This window comes from Dasypus novemcinctus, chromosome 18 (genome assembly GCF_030445035.2).
Source record: "Dasypus novemcinctus isolate mDasNov1 chromosome 18, mDasNov1.1.hap2, whole genome shotgun sequence".
Lineage (NCBI taxonomy): Eukaryota > Metazoa > Chordata > Mammalia > Cingulata > Dasypodidae > Dasypus > Dasypus novemcinctus.
In genome coordinates, this window is record NC_080690.1 from 71188477 (window position 1) to 71209866 (window position 21390).

The window sequence follows — 21390 nt, forward strand, 5'->3', positions numbered from 1 at the left end:
TTCTTCAAGTGCCTGAGCTGGGCTGGACCTGGTGGGCTTTGCTCACCCAGGGATGAGGGTGCACGTGGGGCCCCTGGCACCTCTGCAGCGGGAGGGGGCGGGCTGCAAGGTGGGCCTGTCCTCTTGGCGGATCTGGGGCCTGAAGGGCCGCTGTCTTCCCTAATCTTTTAGACTGGAGACCCGGGGTCAGCAGCTCCGGGCCGGGTTTCTCCCTGGGGAACCTGCGCCCCGGGTGGGGTGGGCACACCCACGCTCAGCCAGGAAACGCCCACCACGGGCTGATCCTGCAGCTTCTCCCACGGGAAACACCCTCCTGGGCGGCCCCAGGGAGTCGAAAGGCTCTGCAGTGCCCCTGTAGAGCCCACCTGCCCCTCCCACCCAGCCTGCTTCTCCACCCTTAAGACAAAATCCGGGAGGCGTGTTGAGCTGCCTTTCTTAGGCCTTAGTAATGCAAGCTGATTGCGATTTCCTGGGATGGCGGTTATCTCCTCCAGCCTTGAGGGGGGGACCAAGGGCTGCAGAAGGCTGGGAAGTCACACTGTCCCATCACCCAGGCTGACACTGTGGGTGGCGGCACGTCATTCCCGGGAGAGGGCCGGCCTTCCTTGGTCCAGGGGGCAGCCAGTGCAGAGGGTCCTCGCCTGCAGCGGGCAGGGTGCCGGTGCTCCCTGAGGCGGGGGCAGCAGCCGAGGCGGGGTGGTGAGTGCTTGGCGCGGCTCATTCTTAACTGGATGAAGCTGCTGCCGCCCCGGGAACTCCCCCGTGGTGTCAGCCCCCTCTGCCCAACCCCGGCCCTGCAGCCTCGCCCCGGTGCCCGCCAGTCTGCCTCTGGAGTCCCCGCAGGCCCCTCCCGCCACTCGCTCTGTCCCTGCGCCCCGCAGGGCTCGGCCGGCCTACGGTGTGGACCGCGGCCCGGCCTCCTCCAGTGCCGTCTCCCGCCTATGCCCGCCGGGGAGCCCCGGGCCGCCCCCGCAGGCGCCGTGTCTCTTGGGAGCGCCCGGCGCCATACCCGAGGTGACAGCTGAGCTGGAGGACCTCGAGGACCTCGCGTGCCCGCGCTCCCCGGGCGCTCAGGAAGCACCTGCAGAATATTGCTGAAGAAAGGGAAGGGCAGATGCGGCGGAGAGGAAGGGAGCAGGAGAGGAGGGCAGCAGTGACGGTGCGGTGAGTGGAGGCCGGCCCGGGCGGATGAGGTTGACGCGGGAGGAAAGGGTGCCTGGCGGGAGGAAAGGGTGCCTGGCGGGAGGAAAGGGTGCCTGGCGGGAGGAAAGGGTGCCTGGCAGGAGGAAAGGGTGCCTGGTGGGAGGAAAGCTCGATGGATGAATGGGTGGTGGGCGCCTGGGGAAAAGGAGCTGAAGTTTTCCCATGGGAACTTGCTTAGACCCTAGACTCCCCCAACTCAAATAAAACAATTTATTACCAAGACAGAGTGGTGGCAAGGCAGGGAGGGTGTCCGTGAGCCCGAAGCCTTCCCGTGGCAGCCCCGGCAGCGGGCCGAGGGGACCCCGCAGAGGACAGGGCGCCGGCGGGAGGGGGAGGGGCGGGGTGCCATCGCAAGGGGCGGGGCATCGGGGAGGGGAGGGGCATCAGTATAAGGGGCGGGGTGTCAGTATAAGGGGCGGGGCGTCGGGGAGGGGAGGGGCATCAGTATAAGGGGCGGGGTGTCAGTATAAGGGGCGGGGCATCAGGGAGGGGCTTCACATTTCCGGGGCGTGGCCGCCAGCTCTCGGCGCCCCTCTGGGCTGCGGAGGGCTGCCTGAAGCAGTGGCAGAACTGCACATTCAAGGGATCTCTCTAGAAGCTCATCTGTGATTAAACAGCAGGCCTGAAGTCACATTTCTTCTTTTTTCCGGTTTCAACTGTGAGCTGAAAGTTCTAGAAGACAGTAAAAATGGCTGTCAGTGTTGCATTCATTCAAGGAGCACCCGTGAAGCCCCTACTCTGTGCCAGGCAGGACCGCGGTCCTGGGGACACCACCACGAATGAGAGAGGCGAGGAGCCTTGCTGCGCTTACAGCTCGGTGGAGAGGCGGGTGGAAGGACGAAAACGAAACAAACGCTTCCCAGCCGGGCCCAGGGCCGGGCAGGACAGCGGGTGCTGAGGCGCGGGTGGGCAGGAGGGCAGCTCTTCCCTGGGATGGGCAGGGAAGGCGGAGAGCTGCGTGAGGAGCCAGCCGTGCAAGAATGAAGGGAGAAACCGTTCCAGCTGGTGGGAGCAGCAAGTGCAAAGGCCCTGAGGTGGGCTCGAGCTTCCAGAATGTGAGTGGAGGACAGGGGGCGCTGAGTGATCGGGGCTGCGGGGGGAGGGGGACAGGCACGCCCTGTGGCCAAGGCAGAGGCAAAGGAAGGGCTCAGGGAGCTCCTCCACAGCAGCTCGACCACGTGTGCGGCTCGCTGGGTTCCCGGCGGGGGAAGCTGGCTGCTGAGTGGCCCCCCAGGTTATGCAGGTCTGAAGCCAGGATGACCTGGTGTTATGAACCGAATGACAGGAACCCTCCGTGAGCAGGACAAGGGGCCCATCGGCGTCCGGGGCCCCAGTTTGCTGGGAGTGGGGTCTGTAGGAGGCTGGCCTTTGGGCATGGTGGGGGGCAGGCGAGGCAGCCAGCGGTGTGACAGAGGCCAGCCACTGTCCCCGAGGGCCACCGGCCTTGGAAGAGGCACTGCCTGCCGGTGCCTGGACCTGGGACTTCTGCCTCCAGAGCTGAGGCGGCGCTGGGCGAGGGGTGGTCTGGGTGTCCGAAGGCCCGGGGATGGACAGGCCAGCAGGTGACCGTGTCCTGTGGCGGTGGCTGAAGCCCTTGTAATCACAACACGCCCACGACGGGAAGCCACGAAGTTGCCTGAGAGGTGCCTGGAGGCGAGTGGAAGGAGCCAGGTGCACAAGGACAAACACTGATTCCGCGTACCCGAATCTTAGGAAAACAAACTCACAGGGACAGAAAGGAGGTCACAGGGCGCCGCGGCGAGGGCCGAGGCGGAGGCACTGCTTGCGGGGTGCAGGGTCTCCATGTGGGGCGGTGAAGAAGTTCTGGTAAAGGAAGGTGGTGATGGCAGCACGGCATTAGAGTGTCATTCATGCCACCGAAGCAGGCACTTAAAAATGTTCCGCTCTCTACACGTCACCACGACTAAAGAGAAAAATAATGAGGCGCTTGGCCCGGGGTTGCAGCCTCGGCACGAGTGACGTTTTGGGCAGGACGACCCTGTTGTGGAGCCCCCAGGGCCCGGCAGGAGGCTCGGCAGCATCTCCGGCCTCCTCCCGCCAGTCGGCGACGAGCCCCGGCGGCGACACCTGCACTGTCCCTGGGCATCGCCGGGCTCGCCCCGGTTCGGAAGCACTGACTGGACAGCACTGAGCTTGGATTCCAGCCCCCGCGGAGAGAACTGACAGCTCCACGGAGAGAGGAGGGGCTGGGAGGCTCATCTTGAAAGTCCACCTGAGCAGCCCCCTCAAAGCGGACCGTCCAGTCCACGTAGTGACCCTCACCTGCCTGCGCGCTCTTGCCCAGGGCCGGGCGGCGCCCACTGGCAGAGCCTGGACGAGAGCTACCTGGCCACTGCTACCAAAATCACACACCCGCGCTCCCTCTGGCGTCAGGCCCCAGGTGCGGGTGCGCGGGCGCTGTGCCTGAGCCTGCAGGCGTTTGAGACGTTACTTGTGAGACCAGCCCCCAGGGCACCTGCACGTGGCCCTGCGTGGGGAGACGCAGCCTTCACCCCCCCCCCCCGACGGAGGCCTGAGCTGCTGCAGCCAAGGAGGACGGTGCTGTAGCCGCCCGGAAAGCGCTGGAAGATACAGGCCAAGAAGACAGCAGGGGGCAGCACGGTGTCCGGTGGGCCAAGTTTCACGTAAAATGGGGGGGTGGACAACGTGAAGGGAAGCAAAGACCACAGGTGGAGGGCGGAGGGAGGAGAGGGGGCAGGGGACAGAGAATTCAGTCATGCCTGCAGCTTCCCCTTGGGATGCTCTAGCTACAAGGGCTGGTAAGTTCCCCTTTTTCTTCAAGCCCGCCAGCTGGCCTTCTGCTACGTGCAACCCCCTGGGACTGGAAAACTCTGGCAAACTGGGAAAACCCAGCAGCTCACCGGGAAGCTGGCCCCTGGTGTGGACAGCACACAGCATCTGTGACGGGGGCGCTGGGCGGGGCTGGGGCTGGGACTCACCGGCTGCCCTCGCGGACCTCTACGGCACCAGCTGCAGGTCCACTGGGTCGTAGGCCGACCCCCGCAGCGCCTGCAGCCGCGCTTCCAGACTGCTCCGCAGCGTGGCGTAGGGCGGCTTCTCGTCGTACTTGAGGGCCATCGCCACCGCCAGGAACTCCTGCAGGGTCCCTGTGGTGAGACCCCCCCACCAAGGGAGAGGCCTGAGTGGGGCCCCTAGCCCTGAGCCTGGGGTGTGCCGGGAGCATCCAGGCGGGGTGTGGGTCCCGTGGCACAGGGCGCCCCATGCCCGCCAGCTGCGCCATGCCACACCACGCCACGCCACCTCACTCAGATTCCCGTCAGCACCTCTCCTCCACCCCTTCCCCTGCGTTCTCTCTCTGCCTTTTATTTAATGGGGGTTTCTCGTAGAAAATGTTGGGGCTTGCTTTTATTTTATACACTCGGTCAGTCCCTGTCTTTTAATTGGGGTATTTAGGCCAAGTGGGATATTCAAAGTGGTTACTGCTATAATTGGAGTCATCGTATTTGTACCTATGTTCTATTCCCTGCCCTTGTTCTCAGTTACTTCTCTTTTTCTTTTTTATCTTCCACTCTCGTCCTGTCTTCTCTGGTTTCAACTGAGCATATAGTTTGTCTCTTTTCTCTCCTCTCTTAACGCATCAATTACACTGTTTAAAGTGCCTTTCGAGCTTGCCCTGGAGGCGGCAGTATGCTCCCAGCTGAGGCCACTCTCCAGCAGCACGCTCCTGCTTCCCCGTCACCCGCGCCCCCGTCCTCCCTCCCCCGTGGGCACCCCGCTGTTGATCCTCCCTTACCCACAGCTAGCCAAAGGACTGTTCTTTTCAACAATGAAGCATCATTTCGAACAAAATGCTATTTGTTGCACTTAATTTTTAAAAATTTGGACATATCAAACAGGCAAAAGTAGCACGGTCTCCAGAACACCCTGTAGCCATGGCCCAGTGGCCATGACAACTAACTCACCAATCTGGCTTCGTCTACACCCCTGCCATTTCCCGCTCCTGCATCATCTGAAAGCAGATCCCAGCTGATTAAGTCCTTTTACCTGTAACTAGTAGCGTGCACCAGCAAACTTTTCCTATAAAGTGCCAGAAAGTAGTATCTCTGACGTGGGGGCCACAGTCTGTGCAGCAACCACTCAGCTCCGCACGGGGCGCGCAGAAGCAGCCCCAGGCGGCACGTGAATGCGTGGGCTGCGTGCCAGTAAAACTTTGTTTGTGGATATGCTGCGAATGGAATGTCAGGTCAAGTTTCACGGGTCGTGAAATAGTATTCTTTTAATTCTTTGCCCCAACCATTTACAAGCGTAAAACAACTCTTCACTCGGCACCTGGACCGAACAGGCAGGTGCATCTGTCCCAAGGTTGTGTTTTGCTGACACCTGCTTTAAAAAATAAAGGATCTTCCCCCCAATAAACACAATGCCATCGGCACACTTTACAAAGCACCGATTACGGCATGAGTAGCCCCAGTGACGAGCGTCCCCTTGTGGGACGTGGAAGCACGTTTAACAAGCGGCTGTGGCAGAAGCCGGCGCACTGGGACAGTTTGAAGCATTTTTTGTGGGCCCAGAAAAGACCATGTTCAGGAGCCGATCCGCTCCTGTGGGCGTGGGACCCTTTGCCTGGGCTGGATTCGGAGGGCGGGGGGCTTTGACTGGACGGCTTCAGGGAGGCGTGCCCCAGGGCAGGTCTCTGTCCTCTTGCTGGAATTCTTTATAGAGAGGACTGCAAGCAGCAGACACACAGACCGAAAGGAGGCAGATTCAGAGAAGCCCCGAGAGAGGCCCCGGAGGCCAGAGGCTGGAATCAGCGGAGCACAGAGGCCCGGAGTCCCCGAGAGCCTACAAGAGAGGAGGCCCGGAGGAGGTGGCGGAGAGATGAGCCACATGCCTGCTCGCCCACAGCTGGGCTCGGGGAGAAGGCAGGCAGAAGCGCGTGCCGTGCCGAGGAGCGGGAGTCCAGGATGGCCGGCGGCCGGCCTTCAGGGACGGCGTCTCTGAGGATGCCTTGACTTGGACGTCTCCACGGCCTCAGAAGGCTGGGTTTTTAACCTGATCAATCCCCATCATAAAACCAACCCAGCCGCTGCGTGCGGAGATGAGATCAGCCAGACTTCTCCAAAGAGTCATCTACATCTGTTGCCTCCCAGTCATTCCCCAGCAGGGCCTGGCCCAGAGGGGACCCTCGGTGAGTATTTATTGATAGAATGAGTAGACAAGCACAGGACAGACCATGAAGCTTGTGGACTGGAGGTTGGAAGGGAGTGCCCAGAAAACAGAGTCACACGTGCTGCGGGGCAAGAAGGCGTCCTTGAGGACAAGGCGCAGACAGCATCTCTGGAAGCTTCTGGCTTCTGCAGATTGATGTGGAAGGCAAGAGCTGGGAGAGACCCTGCCTACAGGCAGGAAAACACGGGGCTCGAAAATGTGCCAAGGAAACATGCTGGGAAAAGAAAGTTGCAGGCAAAGCAAAGCAAAAGCCAGAAAAAGAAAGAAAAACCAATTATGTGGAAAATCCAGGCATCTGCCCCCAGCACAACAAATGTTTTTCTGACATCTTTAACCAAAGAGAGACTTTTGGAAGCCAAACACTCAGGACCAAGACTGTGGACTGACTTGAATATGACCCAGCACACGTCTAAGAAGGAATTAAGTAGACTGGCTAGACAGATCCAAAGGTGGCCATATGGTTCAAATCAAAAGGCTGGCAGGCTGGGAAGCAGATGTGGCTCAACTGATAGGGTGTCCGCCTACCATATGGGAGGTCCAGGGTTCAAACCCCCGGCCTCCTGACCTGTGTGGAGCTGGCCCATGCTCAGTGCTGCCGCGCGCAAGGAGTGCTGTGCCACGCAGGGGAGCCCCATGCATAAGAAGTGCGCCCTGCAAGGAGAGCCGCCCTCACGAAAGACGCAGCCCGCCCAGGAGTGGCACCGTACACACGGAGAGCTGACGCAGCAAGATGACGCAACAAAAAGAGACACAGATTCCCGGTGCTGCCTGACAAAGAATGCAAGCAGTCACAGAACACACGGCGAATGAACACACAGACAATGGCAGAGGCAGGGGGAGAAATAAATTAAAAAAAAAAAAAAAAAAAAGGCTGGCAGGCCATTCTGGATTTCTGCCTCAGTGGACTCACATCGGACAGTCCCCTGTACGAAGAGTGTTTGAGGGGAAGCAGACTTGGCCCAGTGGTTAGGGCGTCCGTCTACCACATGGGAGGTCCGCGGTTCAAACCCCGGGCCTCCTTGACCCGTGTGGAGCTGGCCATGCGCAGCGCTGATGCGCACAAGGAGTGCCCTGCCATGCAGGGGTGTCCCCTGCATAGGGGAGCTCCATGTGCAAGGAGTGCGCCCCGTAAGGAGAGCCACCAGCGCGAAAGTGCAGCCTGCCCAGGAGTGGCGCCGCCCACACGGAGAGCGACACAGCAAGATGATGCAACAAAAAGAAACACAGATTCCTGAGCCGCTGACAATAGAAGTGGACAAAGAAGACGCAGCAAATAGACACAGAGAACAGACAACCGGGGTGGAGGGAAAGGGGAGAGAAATAAATACATTTAAAAAAAGAAAAAAAAAGAGTGTTTGAGGATGAATGGATTTTCTGTTCCCCGCTAGGCATAACAGAAGAAGAGGACTTTCGTTTGCTTCCTCTGGAAACCCCTGTGCACCTGACTCCTGACTCAGAACACTCTTGAAGGTGTTTAAACCAAGTCCACGTCCTCGGTGGACCTGTGGAGGAAAGCATTCACAAGCAGGAGGGGGAGCAGATGGAGCTCAGTGCAGCACCTCCTTCTCGGGTGTGAGGTCTTGGGTTTGGTCCCCAGTACCTCCTAAACAAACAAAACAAAAGAGACGAGAAAACCAACTCCCGTGGGGGGCAGATGGAGCTCGTGGTTGAGCGCCTGCTCTCCACGTACGAGGTACGAGGTCCTGGGCTCCATCCCCGCACTGCCTTAAGAAGGGGGGGTAGAAGGTGACATTTCAAAAGGCCCAAGAACACTCTGTGCAGAGGCTGTCTGCCAACCTGGGGAGTCAGATGCCAGAATGGGAAAAAACGGCCATATGGAGATACTGAACATCAGTTGTTTGAGAGCGCGTCTGCTTAGCTGAGAATCACAACTAGCCTGAAGCACTGAAGAAAGGAGTTTCTTCCAGAGAAGTCTGTGCTCCTCAGGACTCAGGGGGATGACGGGCAGCTTAAGACTGCAGCTGCAGGTGAAGTGCTGAACTGGGGAGACACGTTTTTGCGGCAAGAGGCAGCCCTGAGGGGCCCTGCTGGCGCCCCCTCCCTGCCTGGGTACAACCGGCCACGCTGCTCACCCCTGTAAACTCTTCTAGACCCCTGAACCACAGGAGAAGCAGCAGAGAGTGCTGGAATTTCCTTGGACTTAGCACCAGAAAAGCCAGGGTCCAAATCCCAGTTCCACCACGTAAGTCACTGTGGGATGCTGCATAATTCATCTTTCCTCTCTAGCTGCAGTTTTCTTAAATTTGAAATGGGAATCATGCTACCTCCCTTTCAGGGTTGTGAGAATTAGTGAAGAGTGTGTGGTGTCTGTTAGCCCCATTTAGCAAAATAACCCCCCGAGACCCCGCCAGTGCCGGCAGGTCTCCCCTGCCCTGATAACAGATGGCCCCAAACCCCCACCTCTGTCCCTAAGCCAAAAGGCTGTACTAGGCACCTGTGCAATCATAAATGATACTTGTTTTATGTTAACCAAACTGGGCAGGAAGAAAAAAAATCTTAAAGTCTTGAAAGGAAAACATGGAAGTCATTCAGTGGGCCCGAAACAACAGCTGTGGACATCAATCATGGTTATCCTCATTTCGCTCTTACTTTCCTCACCCCTAAATCAATCCTTTTACCCATTATAACACCATTCCTGATAGTACTGCTGCTGCTGCTTTTTAGTCCTTGCCTCTTTCAGCTTCTCGTCCGATTCATAGGCCGAATCGTACAATCAACAGCTCAGAAATATGCGAGCAGCGTCTTCTTGCTACATGAACACAAATACCAACTTCTTTGGGACCCGAAATGAGAACCCGCTGGACAGGATGGAGGGCAACCCTTCGCCACCCCGACAGCAGGAAGCAGCGAGGCTGAGTCGACGTCCTGAATCCCCTCGCCCTGCCGTTCTGCCCCGTGCTCCCATTACTCAGGTCCATCATCATATATATATATATATATAAAACATATATATATATATATATATATATATTATATATATATATAACATCGAAGAGGTAGAAATGTGCGTTTGCCCCTTGCGAGGTTTGCAAGGTCAGAGGGCTGCGGCTGCATGCTGGTCGGTGCAGCAAGCCGCCTAGTGTGGAGGACTGCATATTTCCCCCAAGGATGAGCCACATCCCAGGGGGCATGGAGCAGGGAAGGACCTCACCCCTTCCAGGCCAGCAGACCTTCGCATTCCAAGCACACCCTACCTCCTGGCCCACGGCCCTCAAGCCGTGCACGAGAAGTCACTGTTACAGCCCCCTGCCAACCACAGGCTGTGCTCTACTCGAAGCCCCCCCCCACCGACTAACACTTGCCCACCTACTGCTGTGCCGGGTAAAGTCCTACCCGCTACCTTCCGCCAGCGGGCTGAAGTCTGAGCTTCAGAGCCCTCCATCGGCAGAGCTGCCCAGTAAGCTTCCTGCCTGCCTCAGCAGTCTCTGTGTCGCAGCGAGCGCCCTTCTTCTCTAACAGTGTCCTCAGTAAATGGTCACAGTTATAGAGTGTCCTGGCACAGAAGACGGTGGATGGACATTTGGTACATTATATATTAACACTGAATTGGTTTTCTTTTCTTTCCCAACCTATCTAATTAATAAATCCATAGTATTAAAAAAAAGAAAAGCCAGCCCCCAGCTGGTGTCTTGCTCCCAGCACCTTTTAGCAAACTACACCATACACCTGGAGCTCGTGCCCTGGGCCCAGCTCCCTGCACAGTGAATTCTTTGGACAACCCCGAGGGAGGTGCTGCTACTGCCCCATTTTACAAACGGGGAAGCTGAGGCCGAGGCACAGCTACCCACTGAAGGCCCCCCGGCGCGCACAGGCAGGTCTGTCTGACTGCAGACCCTGAGGTGGGATCCCTGGCCCGCAAGAGTTGGCCCCACGCTGCCCGGACGCCACTCCTGGTGAGCAGCTAGGGGTCGTGCAACTCCAAAACCCCTACTGCTGAGGAAGCTCCTGAGGCGGGAGCACGGCCCGACCTGGGCAGCAGAGCTGCGAGCGGAACGGAGGGATGTGCTGTGATTTGAAACGAGCCCGTACAGGCTGGAGGGGACAGGCCAACTATCTGTTTCTGTTTCTACCTCGGACTCACAGAGCAACTGCAGAAGCTCTGCAGAAGCGACCAGAAGGGAGGGAGGGAGGGAGCCTAAGTGTCCACTAAGAGGGGACTGGCTTTAAAAATTACAGTTTATCCAAACCATGGAATATTGTGCAGCTGGAACGAAAAGCTGGGTGGATCTATGAGCCCCCATGAACTGTGAAATGGAGAAGCAAGACAGCGAACAAAGTGTCCGCAGGGTGGGCCCATCCTGATGACCAGGTCAGGGCCAGCCGGGAGCGCTACGTGTGCGTGTGTGGGAGCTCATCGACAGCACAGAGCTGGACGCCCCGGGGGAGGCTGCAAGGGGTTCCGGTAGCTCTTCCCAGCCCTTGTGACTGTCCCGTGGCCAGGGGACCTTGCTGCCCCCCATCAGGTGGAGCCTGGTTCCCAGCTCTTGAGGCTGCGGCTGGCTTGAGCCCTCGAGTGCGGCGGAGGTGCTGCCCTGGGCCTCCCCAGCCCCACTGCAGAGGCCCTGCGGCCTCCACTCCAGCGCCCTTGGAAGGCCCCCCAGAGCGCCAGGCGGAGAAGCCCAGGTCCCACTGGAGGGCGCTGAGGCTTCCCAGACCCCCCAGGACTGGCCAGCGCACTGCTGTCCTGGTCGAGCCCCAGGCGGCAGCACCAGCACACAGGGGCAGCAGAACCACCAACCAGACCCGGTTCAAACTGCTGAGCCAAAGAATCGGCAACTGATGGAAGGGCTGCTTGTTTAAGCCTCTAGGCTTTGGGCTGGCTTGTTACGAAGCAGTTTGGTGACTAATACAAAGACTCATCATTGTATTAACAGGGACTTTCACTTTTTCTGTTCTACATTTTGGTTTGGTTCTAATTCTTTTATAAGCAAATATTATGTTGGTATATAAAATAAAGCCCAATAAAGAAAAAAACAGAGTAAAGAATTTATAATTTCAGGAAGTTGGAAACAATCTAAATGTTTATCAGTGAGGAATTAGCTAAATTAATTATGGTATATTCCTATGATGGAACAGCCTACAGATGACAGACCACTGTTTATCAAACAGTTTTGGACTGAGATCTACCTCGGGAACCCATTATACATTATAACTCGCCACCTGTACACATACATATGAATATGAATCTGCAGCACTGAAACAAACCTTTTACAAAGAATCTCCATCACTCTATGTAAGGCACTTGTAGTTTGTCCATTTTTATTTTTAAAATCCCATTGTTGACCCACTAAATTGATTTTGTGCCTAATGGGTTGCAACCACAGTTTAAAAAATAGTGATGAAAATTCTGTAATACTAGTGCTGACCCAGAAAATCTCCTAAACTCTTCGTAGATGAAAAAAAAGACAAGTTGACACCAATATAGAAAATAGGACCCCATTGAAAAAGCAAATGTGGCTTTTTGTTAGTGTTGGTCAGAGCCACTTCTGAATGTTCTGGAAGGTTTGTGCCTTTCTACCACGGGCACATGTTACATATGCACTTTGCAACCCCGAGCTGGACCCGAGCCAGCCTGGTGCCCCCGGGCCCTCCGGACGTACCTGAGGGCCTGCTCCGGCCAGCGCACTGTCTCAGGAGGGACTCTGGGTTGTCCAGGGACCTGACAGGACAGGGGCAGGTGGGAAAGGTCTTTCAGGTAAGGGACCTCGGCCTTCATAACCAGGCTCGTATGTATACGTGTGAGTTTATACACGCGCGCCCCCCTGCACCACCCAGGGAGAGCAGAAGCCAGTCCTCTGCCTCTCTGGCCTGGGCCACCCCGGCCCAGCAGTCCCCACACCCTAGCCCGTCCCCAGCCCCTCTCCTCCCCACCCCACTGTCCCCACAGCTCAAGACCCAGCACAGGCTCCTCCTCTCCCCGTGGCCCCTGGCCTCCTCCCTCGCGTCTCCCCTCCAGCCTGTCCCCACCCAGAGCTGACCCACCCCTCCCTGCTCACAGCCCCTGGTACCCCTCACTGCCCTTGGGGTCAAGATGTGCGTGGCCTGGCACATACCTCGGCCCCGTGCCCCCACCGCCCGCCTCCCCAGTAGGAAAGGCCGGGTCTGAGCCCTGTCTGTCCCCAGGGGTCTACACCCTGGGCGCTCCCTCCGCCCTGGGCTGCTATCCCGTGGCCTCCCTGCCTTCTGGGCTGGGACCACATCGGACGCATGCCTGTGTCTTCCCCAGCTCTGGGCCTCGCACGCCAGGAAGCCATGGGGCCTCAACTTTTCTTCTTTTATTCATTCCCTGTGTCCTGGGCTGGAAAGTTCAAACATGATAAATAATTGTTGGGTGGAGAGAAAAGGGCACGTGCACCAGTCCCAAGGCCAAGGAGGAAGACGCCCTAGGCCAGCGGGTCATGTACCAACAGTGCTCCAGGGTGGCCCCTGGTTACTGCTCGAGTCACTCTGGAGGCCGGGCCAGCGAGCCCAGGAGGAAAACCCGTCAGCAGACAGCAGCCCCCGGCGGGCGTCCTATGGGCCGGGTCCTGGGGCTCGGGGGGGACGCTGTTCCCAGGGGGTTCAGAATCACTGGTATTAGAGTGACGATCTTGCCCCATTTTATTTACTGGGCACCAGCTCGGCTCACTTGTGAAGGGGGAGGAGGGGGCGTGAGGAGGAGCCCTGTCTATATCAGGAGGAGGGGGGACAGGGAGTGGCCAGGAGGGTGTCCTGTCTGTGAGAACGGGCCGCCGCAGGCACCTGAGCTGACCTGAGCCCCGGTCCCCAGCACGTGCCAGTGGAGGGCACAGGGACTGGCACACAGATGCCCTCGGGAAACAGGCTCCGGATGGACAGGTGGACGGAGAGGGCCTGCCTGCAACGACTGGGCTCAGGCGGCTCCTCCTGTGCCCAGCCACACGCCTTCTTCCTGCTCCCACCGTGCCCTGGGCCAAAGGGCCGTGCCCGCCCAGGAGCCCAGGCTGGGCCCTGTGCTCATTCCCGGGAGCCGGGAGCCGGGAGCAGGGCTGAGGCGGCGGACGCGGTCAGGAAGGCACCGGGGCAGCCTGCTCCCTGCCGCCCAGCACCACCTCTCCCTTTAAGGCAGAACACCCAGGAGTCATGGCCACAGGCTGGACACAGGTGTCCCTGGCCCGCTGCAGGCTGTCCGGGAAGGGCTGCACGTGCTCCCCTCACCACGGCTGGGAGGCGGCAGCGGCAGAGCGGCCTCCTCAGACCCGGAGAAGGAAGCTGAGCTCTGGAGGGGGCGTGAGGAGCCAAGGCGCTCCCCTGCCCTTGGCCTCTGTAGCAGTGTGATTTTTTTGTGATATTCGATTATGTTTGTAAACTGCTCTGTTTCTCTGAGTGTGACACCCTTCGACTGCATTAGATTTAGCTGAGATGCCTTGGATTAAATTATGTACGACTAGGGCTTTGATTTGATCATGTCGTTAGGGCGATTCAGTTTGAGTCCCCACCCCCTTGGTGGGCTCTATAAATGGAGACTTAATCAAGGAGACACACAGTAGACAGGAGAAGAGACGGGAATAGAGAGAGCCCCACAGACACAGCAGGGGAGAGAGCTTTGATCCCGTGGCCTCGGGGAGACCTGAGCTGTTCGCCTGATGGTTTGCAGCTGAAGAGACCAGAGCAGCTGAGTCCCAGGCCGGCCTGCAGCTGGGATTGAAGAACTGGGCCCAAGGAGCCTGAGAGGAGAGGAGGGCTGGACCCCTGAAGGCATCACCCGCCGTCCTGCTTCACACGTGGCAGCAGACTATGGTGAGGAAGTACCCCTTACGGTACCTTGAGTTGGACTCTTTATGGCCTGGTAACGGTAAGTTTCACCCCAAATAAATACCCTTTATAAAAGCCAACAGGCTCCTGGTGCTGTGCATCAGCACCCCTTTGGCTGAGTGGCACAGCCTCCTTCCGGCGTTGGGATTGTTGGTGAGAGACAAGTGGGTGCCATCTTGTTTGGGCCACGGGGGGGTCTCCCTGTAAAAGCAGCTTAGTCCTGTCCTCACCAACACAGCAGAAGCCGCTTCTCTGCAGCCCTGGCTGCTAAGGGGAGGCTCCCTCCCTTCGCCTGGCTTCCTCCTAAAGGAGCCTCACACGCACGGCCACCAGCGGAAGCAGTTGTGAAAACCAGTTCCACGGACACAGGGATGGGGCGCGGCACAGCAGGCCCTGGTGATGGGGAGTCTGACCCGATGGGCCGGTGTCTCCCCACTGGCCTGTCAGCTTCCCCCGGGCAGGGCTGGCTGTTCCATTCCAGAAGGCCTGGCCCGTGGCAGGTGCTCCATAAGTAATTGCCGAGGGAAGGAGGGCTGTGTCTAGGCACCACCACCCAATCACAGCACCTCCCCCCGCCCGGGAAGCACTGGAGTCGACATGGATAGGGTCTCTCCTCCAGGGCTGATGGCCTAAGCAGCCCGTGCCTCGATGACAAGTGCAGGGACCCAGCACTCACCAGTGTGAGATAAACTAAGGACAGCCTCGAGCAGGGTGGGCCAGCCAGGCAGGCAAGAGGGACGGGGACTCGCCCTCCGCTGAGGCTGCCTGGGGCGAGGAAAGGGCTCCCTGAGGGAGGGGCGGTTAAGTTGGAGTCTGGAGGCTTGAGATGAGAGCGCCACATGCAAATTACACACAGGCAGCACACCAGACACTTTTTGAGAACGCAGATCATCTATAATAGCCTGATGTGGAGACAGCAGTCAGAAGTTGCCAACTAGAGGCACACTGTGGCACAAGTTCAAAACCACAGTGTTGAGGGAAGCGGATTTGGCTCAATGGATAGAGCGTCCACCTACCACACAGGAGGTCCAGAGTTCAAACCTAGGGCTCCTGACCCATGTGGTGAGCTGGCCCACACGCAGTGCTGATGCGTGCAAGGAGTGCCCTGCCACGCAGAGGTGTACCCCACGTAGGGGAGCCCCACACACAGGGAGTGCACCCAGTAAGGAGAGCTGCCCCGTGCCAAAAAGAGTGCAGCCTGCCCAGGAGTGGCACTGCACACAGAGAGCTGACGCGGCAAGACGACGCAATGAAGAGACACAATAATACAGTGCCACTGACAATAATACAGACACAGAAGAACACACAGCAAATGAACACAGAGAGCAGACAACTGGGATGGGGGGAAGGGGAGAGAAATAAATAAAAACAAATCTTAAAAAAAAACAAAAAACCACAGCATTGAGCAGAGAGCTGGAAACAGGTGAGACTTTTATTTTATTTTATTTATCATACCCTCCACCACTGCCTAATCATCAGACACAAATACATCCCACAGACAAAGCAGAAGAACTTAGAGAAAATATGCTAGGCAGGTACTCCTGGTTGAGGGAAGGAGGATGGGGGAGAAAGGGGAAAGGAAATGAAACCAGAGGCTTCACGTGAGCCAGTGACTTGGCACTGAGAAGGAAGGACTTGATGCTGTTCGCTGGAAAATGCTGGCAAACATGGTGAGGGGGACCCGAAGGCACCTAGTGCTTTAGAGGTGGAGCTGAGGGAGGGTTGCTCGAGTGTCTGTGAAGAGCCTGTGCTGGCCCCTGAGCTAAGCGCTGGGCCCCCCAAGACCCCCAAATCCTCCCACAGCCCCAGGAGGTGGCTGACAGGACCCGTTTTGCAGAGCGAGTTTCAGCTGCTCACCCGGCCCTCGCAGGTATCCAGTGCCCACATTCTAGACTGCAGGGTGGTGCCCGAGGGCCCCAGGGGCCGGCAGCCCTTCCAGCGCACTCCCCTCTTCCTGGCCCGTCTGGTCTGCGCTCCCACCCCACCTGCCAGCCCCCAGACTCACTTCTGCTTCAGCCTCATGATATCCTCGGTGTTGGGAAGGCAGTTTGTCCACGGCAGGAACCCGTAGAGCCACTTCACCATGCAGTAGCTCAGGGTCTGGAGGTCACTGCGGCGGGAGGGCCCTGGGAGAGGCGGGAAGAGGCTCCGCTCACTGGCACGTCCACCCCCTCCTCTCTCTAACAGCCATCCATCCCAACCTGGGCTGCCTTGCCCATTCTTTTTTTTTTAGAGGTACCAAGGCCAGGGATTGAACCCAGGACCTTGCACGCTGGATGCTGGCACTTAACCACTGAGCCACATCAGCTCCCCTGAGTAGACTGTTTCATTTGGTTGCTTGTTCTTTGCTTCTGTTTCTGTTTCTAGGAGGCACCAGGGACTGAACCCGGGACCCACCCCCCCATTGTGGGAAGCAGGTGCTCAACTGCTTGAGCCACATCTGTTCCCCTCATTCACTTTTTTTTTAAAGGTCAATTCATCTTATTTTTGAAAAGAATTTATTTATGTATTCCCCCCTTGCCGCTTGCTTGCTGTCTGCTTTCTGTGTCCATTTGCTTGCATGTTCTTCAGGGTCTGCCTGTCTCCCTTTGTTGTGTCACCTTGCTGCGTCAGCTCTCTGTGGCATGCAGGAGAGCCTGCCTTCACAAGGAAGCGAACCCAGGGCCTCTGATACAGTAGACAGGAGCCCAATCGGTCGAGCCACAGCCGCTTCCCCCCCTCAATCACTTTTTTTAAAAAAAGATCTTATTATCCCCCCCCCCCTCGTAGTTTGCACTTGCTGTCTGTTCATCTTCCTTGTTTCTTTAGGAAGCACCAAGAACTGAACCTGGGGCCTCCAATGTGGGAGGGAGGTGCCTAATTTGCCTAGTTGCTTAAGCCACCTCTGTTCTCTGTTTTGCTGTCTCTCATTGTGTCATCTTGTTGCACCAGCTTGCTGTCTTTTTAGGAGGCACTGGGAACTGAACCAGGACCTCCCGTGTGGTAGGGGGGAACCCAATTGCTTGAGCCACATCCACTTCTCCCGCATTCACTTTTCACTCACCTGCTCTTACTTTCTCACTTCCTCAATTACTTAGTCACTCTCAAACCCCATCACCCACTCTTTCACTAACTCCTCTCTCATTTATTCAGTGGGTATTCAGTGCCTTGGCCCACATTCAGAAAATCCAGGCAAGGGCTTGGCTGGGTCTCTGGACTGCCTGGCAGGGAAGATGGTTAAAAGTGCAGGGCTACCTGAGGTGAAAAGGAGACAGAGCTGCCCACGAGGAACCCAAAAGGATGGGCTGGACCTGGCCTTGGTGGAGGAGAGTGAAGGAGACCGAGAGGCTTTATTTTCCCTAAGCCTCCTAGCAACATAATTCAGACATGCCTTACATAAGCACTCAACAAACTCTGAGGGCTGATGCTACACCTGCCTAGTGACACTGGAGACAGGCACCATCATCCCTGGCAGGAGGGGCTCCGTCAGGTGGGAGACACAAGCTGGCACATTGGAAAGAAGGGCCGAGACCTCCTTAGAAATCCACCTTGGACCCTACTCCCATCCCGCAGCCTTTCCCTGGATGATCTCCTCTCCCAGGGCTTCAGCTAACAACTCATGAGACACCCCCGAGAGCTGGGCCTCGAGTCCAGACTTCCCTCCCGTGCTCCAGACAGGACAGCCAGCCGTCTCCTCGGCAGCCCCCCCCCCCCATGCCTGTGTGAACCAGACCCCCAAGACCTGCCTCGAGGAGGGGGAGCTGTCCTTGGTGCCGACTCCAGCCTGTCTGTGGCCTGCGGCTGCCCTTGGTGCTGACCACGCGCCCCCCCTCTGTCCCTGGTGCTGACCCACCCACCGCCCGAGCCCTGCCGCTGCCCTTGGTGCTGACCACCCACCCCCTGAGCCCTGCCGCTGCCCTTGGTGCTGACCACCCACCCCCTGAGCCCTGCCGCTGCCCTTGGTGCTGACCACCCACCGCCTGAGCCCTGCCGCTGCCCTTGGTGCTGACCACCCACCGCCTGAGCCCTGCCGCTGCCCTTGGTGCTGACCACCCACCCCCTGAGCCCTGCCGCTGCCCTTGGTGCTGACCACCCACCGCCTGAGCACTGCCGCTGCCCTTGGTGCTGACCACCCACCCCCTGAGCCCTGCCGCTGCCCTTGGTGCTGACCACCCGCCCCCTGAGCCCTGCCGCTGCCCTTGGTGCTGACCACCCATCGCCTGAGCCCTGCCGCTGCCCTTGGTGCTGACCACCCGCCCCCTGAGCACTGCCGCTGCCCTTGGTGCTGAACACCCACCCCCTGAGCCCTGCCGCTGCCCTTGGTGCTGACCACCCACCCCCTGAGCACTGCCGCTGCCCTTGGTGCTGACCACCCACCCCCTGAGCCCTGCCGCTGCCCTTGGTGCTGACCACCCGCCCCCTGAGCCCTGCCGCTGCCCTTGGTGCTGACCACCCATCGCCTGAGCCCTGCCGCTGCCCTTGGTGCTGACCACCCATCGCCTGAGCCCTGCCGCTGCCCTTGGTGCTGACCACCCGCCCCCTGAGCACTGCCGCTGCCCTTGGTGCTGACCACCCACCCCCTGAGCACTGCCGCTGCCCTTGGTGCTGAACCTCCAGGCGCTCTGCGCGCCGGGGACTGAGCGGCTACCGGTGGTTCTGAATCCCCAGCACACGGCCCCCAGCGTCTCCCGCCTCTGGCCATCGGGGTTCCTGCCCGAGGCACACGTCTTCTACGCCCTGAGCTCCTCCTCCGGCCTCTTACCACATCCCTTGTGCAGGTCCATGCTAATGAACTCGAGGTCCCCCTCATGTGGGCTCCTGCTGCCTTCGACATAGGCCACGTGCCTGCCACCTGGGCAATAGCGGAAGGCGAAGCCATAGCCCACCAGCGTCACCTGTGGGCGAGGGGAGAGCCGTAGGGTTTGGGGGTTAGGAGCCTGGACTCTGGAGTTCGTGATTTTCACTTGTGGATGCAACTTGAAACAAGCCATCCGTTATGGACGATGTATTTTTAAGTTATAAAACTAAAGCATGCATCTGGCAACAAGGTCAAATGGTATAGACAGCCTGGGTTCAAATGCCAGCTTTGACTTCTAGCACTGTACAACCGTGGAATTTACAAACTGTGTCTCCAGTTTCTCTATTTAAAAAATGAAAATAATAGTCCTCACTTCACCAGGTTAAGAGGCTTAAATGAGTTTAAATAAAAGGTGAAGGGCTTATCTGCCAGACAAGTCAAGCTAACTGCTTCTCTTTAAGGGCTGCAGACTATCCCAACACAGGGGTACTGACAGCTGTTGATTCTGTCTGTGCAGGACCTCTAACCCTTATTCTGTTCTCAGGTCCAGGACTGTTCTCTGAGAGCCCCCTCCCCAACTTTTAGTCCATGCGATTTAGGTGGGGCTCACCACTGTTTCCACTGGAGCTGCTAAGGTGAGGGATTTGAGCCTGAGTTTGCTGGTGGTGATTCTGTCAGCAGGAGGGGCCTGCCTGAAAATGAGCAAGGCAGAACCAGCAGGAAGAGCCTAAAGCCTCTCATCAGCTTCCCGATTGTGGGGTTTGATTCCCTGGCTCTAGTCATGCCCGACACCAGCAAAGTCCTGGAGTTCTCCATGCCATGAACCAGTAAAGTGCATCCTCTCCCCCCGCCCCCCATGCCACACTAATCTGGTTTCTGTCATTTGCAACTGCAACAGTCTTGACTAATACAGGGTTAACCTCAAAACGCTATTTAACCAGTACCTACCGGGAGTATACTTTTAAGGTGTTTTCCATTATACTGTTACAATCACTGTGGTCAGGAGCATCCTGTACCTACATCTTTGCACATTCCTATGTATGTATGGCTAGGATACTTTCCTCAAGGAGGAGTCTTTTCTTGTTTATTCAAAAGAGCTCTTTATATAGAATGGATATCAATTCTGAGTCTGCAAGCACTGTGAAATGAATTGAGGCTTTGGATAGATGGTAACCGGAGCCCCGAGCCCTGGGGCGGGGAGGATCTAGCTTTTACCTGGGCCAGGTCCTCTGGATTCACAAAGATATTCTTGGCTGTCACATTTCCATGAACATATTCGTTTTCATGGAGGAACTCCAGGGCATCCAGCTGTGGGAAGAAGCAAGCAAGCGCCTCCGTGAGTAGCTGGACTAACAGAAACAGGCGCTGCCGCAAAGCCTAGTGCAGGAAGCCCGCCCTGAGGCTTGGAACCGCGCAGGACCGCCTGTGGGGGCGGCAGGGCGCAGCATCGGGAATGGCACCCCATGCGTGTCCTCTACCAGGCTTTTACAAAGAACCAGCAATAAGCTAGTATTTGGTTTCTCTTTACCTCCTTATCTTAGTCCATCACGATCTCAGGGGGTTATTTATTGCCCCCTCCCCAAATGAAAACCCAATACCCGCGTACATCAGAGAGTTCCTCTATTTCTCCCAGTGAACAGGAATAGAGTTCAGCAATTTCTATTATTCTCTCTGGTTCTGACTTTCCCACTGAGCTCCAGACTCATAAATTAAGCCTCTATCTTGTTATCTAAAAGACATTTCAAACCTAAAACGGTCAAGTCAGAATTTCAGGTTTTCACCCCCAAACTTGTTCTTCTCTTAGTCTTTCCCGTCTCAGCAGCCGGCTCAACGCTCACAGCCACTTAAACCAGGAGGCGCCCTTGTTGCCTCTTTCCTCCCCCAGCCCAGATCCAACCCATCCCCCGAGACTCGCCAGTCCCGCTGCCTGGGAATAGCTCACGGCCCTGCCCTGTCCAGGCCACCGTCACCCCTCCCTCCACCCTCGGCGCCCTGTGGCCCATCCTTCACCAGGTAGCCCAAGGGGCCTTTCGGGTATCTCTCAGATGTCACCAGCACAGGAGACCCCTCCACTCACCCTGTGACGATCAGCTTGCACTGAGGGTCTCTGTAAGGATTTGCATTCCTGGTTAATTTTACCTCTTGCCAGTTATCTTTACCCTGCCTACCACTGCCTGCAAGTATTTTGATATCATAAAACCTGGGGAGGCTGAGCCAGGCACACAGACTCCCCCAGGGTGGAGTCCCCATGTTCATTTTGCTTCAGCAGGGCCTTCCCATGTGGCTCGACAGAAGTCAAGCCTCAAGCCTCTCGAGTGAGGTTTTGCGTTTGCTTGTCAAGTATCTGGGACCAGCTTATATGTTAACTTCTCAGCTTAGGGGGATCCTACACCACCCAGGTGGCA

The 21390-nt window shown here is 57.5% G+C and overlaps 1 protein-coding gene across 9 annotated transcripts in view; it reads right to left on the reverse strand.

Annotated features, from left to right (window-relative positions):
* Window positions 1–1399: 1399 nt before the first annotated feature.
* The window catches only part of VRK3 (VRK serine/threonine kinase 3), a 44750-nt gene continuing 24759 nt past the window's right edge, over window positions 1400–21390 (reverse strand). For 4 of the 9 annotated variants that reach the window (XM_058280662.2, XM_058280661.2, XM_058280669.2 and 1 more), the window contains 6 exons: window positions 20201–20293; window positions 18950–19082; window positions 16214–16334; window positions 4164–4331; window positions 2931–3027; window positions 1663–1875 (listed from right to left, as the gene is read on the reverse strand). In XM_058280662.2, the coding sequence (XP_058136645.1) occupies window positions 1813–1875; window positions 2931–3027; window positions 4164–4331; window positions 16214–16334; window positions 18950–19082; window positions 20201–20293 (675 nt within the window). In that variant the 3' untranslated portion in view covers window positions 1663–1812. Of the gene's footprint in view, window positions 1876–2930; window positions 3028–4163; window positions 4332–12035; window positions 12095–16213; window positions 16335–18949; window positions 19083–20200; window positions 20294–21390 lie in introns of all 9 variants that reach the window. The other 5 variants (XM_058280664.2, XM_071209402.1, XR_011646396.1 and 2 more) reach the window with 4 other exon arrangements.